The sequence below is a fragment of the Abramis brama genome (assembly GCF_963993115.1).
Source record: "Abramis brama genome assembly, chromosome: 17".
Taxonomy (NCBI): Eukaryota; Metazoa; Chordata; class Actinopteri; order Cypriniformes; family Leuciscidae; genus Abramis; species Abramis brama.
The window spans coordinates 9,352,157-9,361,819 of NC_139979.1; the positions used below are offsets into that span (position 1 = coordinate 9,352,157).

A 9,663-nucleotide genomic window follows, 5' to 3' on the forward strand; every position below is an offset into this window, starting at 1 on the left:
CACGCCAAATAGAGTTAACTTCATATTTCCGCTCATATGTTAAGACTGCTGGTAGCCATTCTAGCCTCTTAGTTCATTTGTGTATATTAAATCGACTCAGTATATTGAGTCAAATATTATGTGGGCCGTTGATAATGCATTGCATTATTTCTGTGAAACCCAAACAGAGCCAGCTAGAAGTGTCATGAAAAACATCGTTTGATTGTGTGTATCCTAAATATAACATAATATGTTTATAACATAAATAAATAAATCAATTTAGTTCAATTTAATCGCTAATTTAGAACTGATGCTAATAATTGTGCGATAGATAGATGGATTTGATTGATGATGAATTTATTTTTTAGTTATTTTAATTTATTTTTTTTTAAAGAAAAAAAAAGTACATTTTCAAGCATGGACTCTTATAGCTGAAAATTTAAAGCGTCCCTTAAAATTTGCGCAAAAGAGCCTAACATGCGGGTTGCCAGGTTGCATTCTAAACCACGTTGTTAAACAAAATTATAGTGTTTTACAAAACCGTACAGATTATTTTATTTGAAATTGTAATTTTATTTAATATTTCAGTTCTCTGCAAGAACATCGTGAGTAAGTATTCGTACAAAAGAACCCTGGTTAATTCTTTTTGCGTTTATATCACTGGTCTATGGTGCACAAATACAGAACCAGTATGAACAGGTGTGTATTTCTTTCTTGTGCAAAAACAACTTTTTCCAGTACAAATTGTGTATTTTCGTCTTTTGCTGAAACAAAAAAATTATTACAAGTTTTAACCCAGGGAAATTATTTTATGCGACCACCCTGGCAACCCACGGCACGGACTCCAGACCAGTTCCCTGTTGGTGTGACGTGAGGTGGTACAATGAAGAGACGATGGCTGCCTGCATCAGAGTAATATGGATGAGATTGACCGTCTTGACAGCTGCTATTCATGATGGTTCTGCTCTCCTGAACTCTTTCTTTGCCAAAACACACTAATCTCCCTGTTCGTCCCATCTGCACAGATCAAGTGCTGTATTTGCATCAGACTGCTAGCCCCGGGCTATGATTCTACCTATATCAACTCTCTTTAATTGACCTGACGGGTGAGTAACTAGATGGATCTGCACCATTTTATAATTCATTTACCCACATAAGACCTGTGAATGTAAACTAAAGCGAAGTAACCTCGTTAGGCAACATAGTTGTTCAGTTAGCTGGCTATAGCTAACATTAGCAATTGCTATTGCAGTTCACTTGCTTCCTTGATTGTTTCTGGTAAAGGTCAATATGCCAAAATGGGTGAAACAAAATTGCATGATATAATGCATGGATCATATTAGTTTTTAAATCTAGGAACAGAATGTTTCCAAATCCTGCAAATAACATATGTGTCCAAGGACTTGGACATGGATTCTTTCAGTGCCATCATATAATCCATATGTCTGGATTGCCAATGTTGTTTGTCTAATTTATTTTTAACTTGATATGTTTCTACTTTGAAATTATGACTTAATACATCCCCCTTTCCCTCTGTGTTCTCTTTTTCTCTTCAGATACCACTCATAACATGGCCATCACACAGTTTCGCCTTTTTAAAATATGCACCTGCTTGGCATATATCCTTTCATTCGTGAAAAGACTGATTTGCAGGTGGGTATACATTTTGGTAACACTTTATTTTAAGGTGTCCTTGTTACATTTAGTTACTATGGTAATTACTATAGATTGTGCAAAATTACATGCACCCTAAACTGCACCCTAATCTTAACCCTAATCTTATAGCAAGTACATGTAGTTTATTATTACTCGGTAGTTTAATATATAATTACACTGTAACACGGACACCTTAAAAAAAAGTGTAACCTTAATTTATTTTGTTGAATTGTTTGCAGATTTATCTTGTAGATTGTCAGTCTGAAGCCTTAGGGCAACTGTTATATGAACGAGGATCTAGAGTGTGTCTCTTACAGAAGTGATGCTGTGGTAATGAGTTTCCTTTGCTAAACTGTGTTTTGTCTTTTGTCAATGTAGGACTGGAAGGTCACGCAAACTGAGTGGGGATCAGATCACCCTCCCGACCACAGTTGATTATTCTTCACCAAAGCAGGTCAGAGAAAAATAGGTTGTGAGCAAAAACTTTATTTACAGTATGGCAAAGCAACATTTAATTGATCAAAAGTGACAGTGAAGATTTTTACATTGTTACAAAAAAACTTTCTATCCATCAAAAAATTATTTGTTATATTTCAATTTCAATATTACTTTTACTGTTTTTACTTAAATAGATGCCATGGTGAGCATTCTTTTCCCAAAAACATTAAAAAAAACCTTGTATATTGTTAGAGCTGCAAAATTTCTAAATGACAACGATCCGGCAATGTCTATTAAACATTTGACTTGTATGATCGCAGTGGAACATTCGAATCTGCATTCTGAACCAGAGAGAGTAGTTGTCAATGTAAAATTATGAAACAGTCTTTTCAACCACACAGTATCATTATTTCTGTGTTACAACAATTCATATTATCACACAAGTAGACGAGATAAAAGTTTATAGTTCGGATATAAACAATGATGTCTATGGTGGCGATCAAAATAGAGTTAATCACCTTTTGAAAGTGACTTGACACTTCAAAGAAAGATTGTATCATTACATTGTTACACCAGTAGATGGCGACAAGTGACTGTTAAAAAATGTATTTGTCATTGAATCATTCATTCAAGAGATTCATTCAAAAACGCTGATTCATACAGAAGTGCAACTAGTGAAGTATTTATGAGTGAGTCATTGAATCATTCATTCAACCCAATTAAAAAAGACTAGCAATTAACTTTTTGTCAGAAGAACCTCTCGTATATTACAGGTTATTTTGTTTAGTTGTCTATTCAGAACCGTGGGAGTGAGAGTTGTGATCTCTATTTTAAACAAAAAAATTGTGGTTCTTAATTTATCCAGAATCGTGCAGCTCTAATATTTTTATATTACGCGTACTTGTGCACTATTTTATGCCGTTTTGTAGTATAAATAGTGTGAGTAGTGTGTTCACACTGAAATTCCAAATAAAAAAGCGTGCTTTAAAGGGATACTCCACTTTTTTTGGAAATAGGCTCATTTAACAACTCCCCCCATGAGTCCAGCAGGCGTAATGATATGACGCAGCGCCTGAAAATAGTCCCCAGCTCTGTAACTTCCAACGTGACCTGGACTAAGTTTGTCTAACCTATTAGACCTATTTTCAGGCGCTGCGTCATATCATTACGCCTGCTGGACTCATGGTACGGCAGCAAAGTTTCTTGATTATTACGCAGGAATGAGACTATAGTTCCTAGCCATATCAGCCTAGAAAATCGCAACTTTACATTTTCCGTCGGTCTTAGTACACGATGTAACTACAGAAGAGTCAAGTTTTAAATAGGAAAAATATCGAAACTCTTTGGTCATTTTTTTGAGAGAGATGCTAATGGTCCTGTCCGATTCAATGATCTATGCTAAGCTATGCTAAAAGTAGTACCACCAGACCCGGAGATCGGCTGAATGGATTCGAAAACGGTAAAACTCAACTGTTTAACTCTGGGGGAGTTGTAAAATGAGCCTATTTCCAAAAAAAAGTGGAGTATCCCTTTAAATACCCACATGATGCACTTAATTAACCAAAAAATTAAGTGTGTAATGATGGCAACATGAACTGTCACAGCTTTAATTACGAAGTGAAGGGGGAGGGGCTATTAGACTCTGATGTTTAATGACAAAATAACCTTATAAAATTCATACACTACATGGTTAAGTCAGTGCATAAGTACATAGTGTATAAGTGTATAATGATAGTGCATCATTTGGAACACAACTTTTGTATCATATGGTCAGTGGTGATGTAAAGTCACTTACTTGACTTACTTGCCTTTTATTTTTATTTCTACTGATTATTTGTAAGCATAAATTTAAATAAATTAATTAAATACAACTGGAAAGATGACTGTTTACTAGTTTTGACTTCTGCTTGATTAAAAAAGTGAATATTTGGGAGCAGTTGTGGCCGAATGGTTAGAGAGTCAGACTGGTAACCAGTTGTGGGTTCGATTCTCAATACCGGCAGGAAATTACTGATGTGTCCTTGAGCAAGACACCTAACCCCCAATCACTCCCCGGACGCCACAGCAAAATGTCTGCCCACTGCTTTTGTTGTGTGTCCACTGTTTGCAGTGTGTCTGTTCACTACTCACTACTCCTAATGTGTGCGCACCTGGATGGGTTAAATGCAGAGGACAAATTCCAAGTATGGGTTACCATACTTGGCCTTCACATGTCACTTAACCTAATTTGCTTGTTGTTTAATTAAAATAGCCGGAGATTGAGGAGTGGAGCTCATGGGATGAGGAAGCTCCCACGAGTATCAAAATTGAAGGTGGCAACGGGATAGTTCCACCTCCACAGAATGAAGCTGAAGAGGAAGAGCCGGACTATTTCAAAGACATGACTCCCACTATCAGGAAAACACAAAAAGTAGGTTCAATATTTGGGCCTGCTTCATTTCCTGCTACATCTGCTGCCATTTCATTGTCATACGTTTTCTTTTCTGTCCTAGGAAATGTCTTTCTTTTGCTTTCTCTCTAAAACAATAATGATCAACAGATACAATTTTTTAACATTTGTTTTTTTTTATTAGTTAGGGCAAGCGGAAATTAAAACCAGTTGAAATAAAGAGACTTTTATAGTTTAATGGAAGAAATTCAAGAAAATCTTGTGGTTTTGTGACTAACAGTGATGAAAAGCAGGGCAAATGTTGTAGCCCTGGTCCAGTGGTAGTGCTGACCTTCTCAATCCCATTTTTGTGTAATATATACACTACTGTTCAAAAGATTAAAAAAAAATAAAAAATCTTTTATAATGTTACAAAAGATTTCAATTTCAAATAAATGTTGTTCTTTTGAACTTTCTATTCATCATAGTATCCAGAGGAATGTGTCATGGTTTTCACAAAAACAGCACAACTGTTTTCAACATTAGAGAGTCAGACTGGTTACAGACCCCAAAAATTGTCTAAACTGTATTATTATTGATAATGTAGTGTATATACATTTTTGTGCTCTTTTTCCAGATTGTCTTGAAGAAAAGGGAACCTCTGAATTTCTCTATGCCGGACAGCTCCTCGGGTTTCTCCAGCCGACTAGCCGCCACTCAGGACATGTCCTTCATCCAGCCCTCTGTGAGTAATACAAAGTAACAATGTTATTCACACGGTTATTATGACACCAGTTAACACTCTAGATCAGAGAGAGAGAATTTATGGAGAATAATTCTTTATCTGACTGCAACACACCCCATCAACGCACATCGCATTTTATTTGTTGGACCAAATTGTACAACATTCACAAAACACTGTCTGTGGGCTGCAGGCGGAGCTGGGGGACCTGGACACCTGGCAGGAGAACACCAATGCCTGGGAGGATGAGGCAGAGGCATCCTGGGAGGCAGAAGAAGTGCTAAGGTGAGGTGCATTACCAGCAGACTATGAGGTGTTCCCCAATTTTATATACAGGGGTTGGACAATGAAACTGCAACACCTGGTTTTATACCCCAATCATTTATTAGTATGGTGTAGGGCCTTCTTTTGCAGCCAATATAGCATCAATTTGGAATGACATGTAAGTCCTGCACAGTGGCCAGAGGGATTCTAAGCCATTCCTCTTCCAGAACAGAGGCCAGGTCAATACTTGATGCTGGTGGAGGAAAACGTTTTCTGACTCCTCCAAAACAGTGGTGGCTCAAAAATATTTAGTTCTGGTGACTGTGCAGGCCATGGGAGATGTTCAACTTCACTTTCATGTTCATCAATCCATTCTGTCACAAGTCTTGCTGTGTGTATTGCTGCATTATCATGCTGATACACGGCACCTCCTTCAGGGTACAATGTTTGAACCAATGTTTAACCTCCTAAGTAACAGATTAACTAACTTTTCTTATAACAAAAAGAACTCTGAAATCCATTAAATAATATTAACTGATATAACTTTTAATTTTGAAGTATTAGCAAAAGTTGAAATAAGCATGAACTAAGATTAGATAATGCTTTATAAGTATTTTTCATCGTTAGTTCATGTTAACTAGTGAATTAACAATAATGAGAAGTAGAACATTTTCAATCAGTATCTAGGGCATGTTTTAGTCCAGGTTAAATTGTAAAAGAATGTTTAAGCTGTGATAACACCATAGTGAATACAAAAATCTGAATGGCTGTTTAAAACGTTTAAATATCGTTCAGAAACAGAAAGTAGCGCAGCGGCTTTGCTCACGACTGCTTTCTGCTGTTCCTTAAGCGCCATCTGCTGTCAGAGAGTGAACGTGCGTTTTCATTCAGCTGTTCTGCCGTTTTGCTCATGCGTGTTAGGGTTGTATTACTGTATATCGCATATGTCTAGTCAGAAGATTCAGTTCTTTAGAAATCAGCTGAGCAGGTTCTGTGTGTGCCTGGCAATAACACATAATTCACTCTGAGGGAGAATTTGGTGGTTTTCTGTTTGTTTTTGTCCACTAGGTGTCATTGTACAAGCACAGATGAATTCAATCTGCACTGCATTGTGCCAGTCCTTGATTAAGCTTTACTCTGATAAATCATGCATCACATCATATTTGAACGGTCATGATTGTTGAGTGTTTTCCCCCTCAATTACACTGAAATTAACATGTCAATTAACAATGATCTGTCTCTGTCTATCCTGAACTCAGGCAGCAGAAGTTGGCTGAGAGAGAGAGACGGGCCATGGAGCAACAGAGGAAGAAAATTGAAAAAGAGGCACAGAGAATGATGAAAAAAGAGCAGAAGATCGCTGTCAAACTTTCATAACATTAATACAGCGCACTGGACACTCAAAACAACAGCCAAACAACTGTTCATACTACATTTTACCTTGTTTTGTCCCGCCCTCTACATTGCTGTCTTCAACACTTTCGGATATTTTTTTTTTTAGTCCATCAGCCGTCCTGGGAGAATTTGTGTGTGTGTGTGTGTGTGCGCGTGTCTCTTTGTGTTTTTTTGTTGTTGTTGTTGCATTGGACAGAAATCAGCACAAAACAATCTTTCCTTTCAGTTATGACTGTTCTTACTGTGCGCTCGATGAAAGAAAAATATACTTTTTTTTTTCCTGTAAGTATTTATAACACTTGAACGATTTTGTCCAGAATAATTTTAGATGAGGAATTCCGTTCCTTTTGGTTTTTACATTTTGCTGGGGTTTTTCTTTTCTGTTTTTTTTGTTGCTTTTTTCCCCACCTGTTTTTCTTCATCAAAGTCTTGTAACTGTGCTTTAAACACTGGACCTCACCAGAAATGGGTGATCTCAGTATTTCAAAAATATCAACAAATTTATGCAACCTTGAGTTTCTGCTCTCCACATTCTATTTAGCTGGCTATCTAATCTTTACCATTCCGTTTACTTGATAATTGTGAATAATCCTTCGAGACCTTATATTTTGATCTTGATTTTTATAAAGACAAAAATGATTTGGGTCATCTGTGTATAGTTAAAAATTATCAGAGGGAATGGAGAGCAGAGATATACAGTATGTACTGAGACTTGATGAGAGCGGTTTTAAGAGGATGTGGGTTGGTCGTCATGGAAACGCTGAAATTTTTAAATATCCGAATTGGCAACCAAACCATCTTTTATCTTTAGTAAGACACTGTTACTGAGAAGAGCATTAGCTGAGATAAACATTCACAGATAAACATTTTAAGGGAATTTCAGTCATTATTAAAGAATTTCCCATCTCTTAAAAATATATAACTTGATCTTGTTTTTTGACACAATGAGGATGATGATGATGGTGCCGAAATTAACCTCTGCATGCTATGATTTTTAAGGAACGTGAAGCCATGAGAGCCACAGGTACAGATAAATAATGAAAAACTGAATAAAATCAATTTTTTTTTATCATTTATGCTTCCCCCTCATGCTTGCTCATGCCTTTTTAAGTTGTTTTTACACTTTTGCACTGTCCAGCCTTAGCTGCAATAAACATTTGGATGTCTGTTCAATGGTTTATTTCTGTTCGAAGAGTTTCCGAATCTTCTCTCATTTCTTCATAAAAAACAACAACAACTTGTGCTTATTGTGCTGTGGTAAAGATGTCTTTTTTTTTTCTTTTTTCTTTAACATAATCAGCAATAGAAGACTTTATTTGGTCTGTTTGTACCCAGACTGTTAAACTGTAAACAGCATCATGAAGCTGTCATCGTTTATGATATTCAAGGTCAGACGCATTGTCCGGACGGGTGGAATATTCCAGCTCTGAGAATGTGATGTCATAATCCCATCTGCCTCAGCAACGCCCCCCACGGTCGACCAATCCTCCCACAGCCTGACCCACTTACACGGAGAGAGGAAAAGAAACTATGACTGAATTATACATTACATGCTGTCTTCTGCAGCTATGTGCATCTTCATCACACCTGTCTTGGGTTTCCCACGACTTTGTCTTTGTAATCAAGACTTCTGGATCATGCTCATTAAATAAAATGTATATAAACACTGTTCGAAGGTCTTATGCACTAAAAATGCATCACAAATGAGTGTAAAACACCGCAACAAAAGCATGTTAACACTGTTATCTTTTACGATGCATAACATCCTCATTGCTTAGTCTGGAACATATCTAAAAGCTATTTGTAGTGTCTGACTGGGCTAAGAGTACATCACAGCAAGCATTTGCTCAGTCTTGACACTTCATGCATGTGGGGCTGCATGTTATGCAACAGTCAAGTCCCATCTGGTAACAGATTTACTGTGTGTTCTTCAGGCAGCCCAGGGTTCCACACTTGCTGTAATGATTGGTCTCAGCTTCTGAATGTAGCAGTGCTTAGGTTCATATACTCTATACATTTAATATTATACATTTTTGAGTGTGTCCTTGTATTCTCTATATTATGGGGACCAAATGTCACCACAAGTATAGTAATACCAGTAAATTTTGACATTCTTGTGACCCGGGGACATTGTTTTCCTGTAAATCATTGAAAATGTAAAAATGCAGAGAGTTTTCTGTGATGAGTAGGTTTAGGGGTAGGGTTAGTGTAAAAATCATTACATCTACAGAATGTCCCCAACAGCATGGAAACCTAACATACGTGTGTGTGTGTGGGTGTGTGTGTGTGTGTGTGTGTACATGTTTTTCTATCCCGGTGGGGACTTCAACCTGAATGCACACAGACTCATGGGGACTCGTGTCACAGTGGGGACCTAAATTGACATCCCCATAGGTACACAAGCTTATAAATCATACAGAATGAGGTTTTTTTTGGAAATGTAAAAATGCATAAAGTTTTCTGTGATGGGTAGGTTTAGGGGTTGGGTTAGTGTAAGGAGATAGAATATACAGTTTGTACAGTATAAAAAACATTAAATCTATGGAGAGTCCCCACAAAGATAGTGAACCAGACGTGTGTGTGTGTGTGTGTGTGTTTGAGTCCTGGGCCGGGCTGTCGCTGCCTACAGGATTTATCTTAAAACAAATTACAGGTTATAAACTCTTTACGTTGTTTCGTCAAGTGAGGGCACTTTATGTAAATTTTCTTTTTATTATTTCATAATTATTACTTTTTGTTATATAAAGGTCATAGTACAACTGTCTTAGAAACTTCTGAACCTTATGTTTTATTTTGATTCATTTTTATATTTATAAATAAT

General features: G+C 36.9%; 1 protein-coding gene across 1 annotated transcript; it reads left to right on the forward strand.

The window, feature by feature from the left end:
* The first annotated feature begins 821 nt into the window (after window positions 1-821).
* ebag9 (estrogen receptor binding site associated antigen 9) lies at window positions 822-7,910 on the forward strand. The gene is made up of 7 exons (XM_084088500.1): window positions 822-1,085; window positions 1,536-1,632; window positions 2,014-2,089; window positions 4,325-4,483; window positions 5,079-5,186; window positions 5,377-5,468; window positions 6,707-7,910. The coding sequence occupies exons 2-7, from the start codon at window positions 1,550-1,552 to the stop codon at window positions 6,822-6,824; spliced, it is 636 nt and encodes a 211-aa protein (XP_083944626.1). The 5' UTR covers window positions 822-1,085; window positions 1,536-1,549; the 3' UTR covers window positions 6,825-7,910.
* Window positions 7,911-9,663: the final 1,753 nt, after the last annotated feature.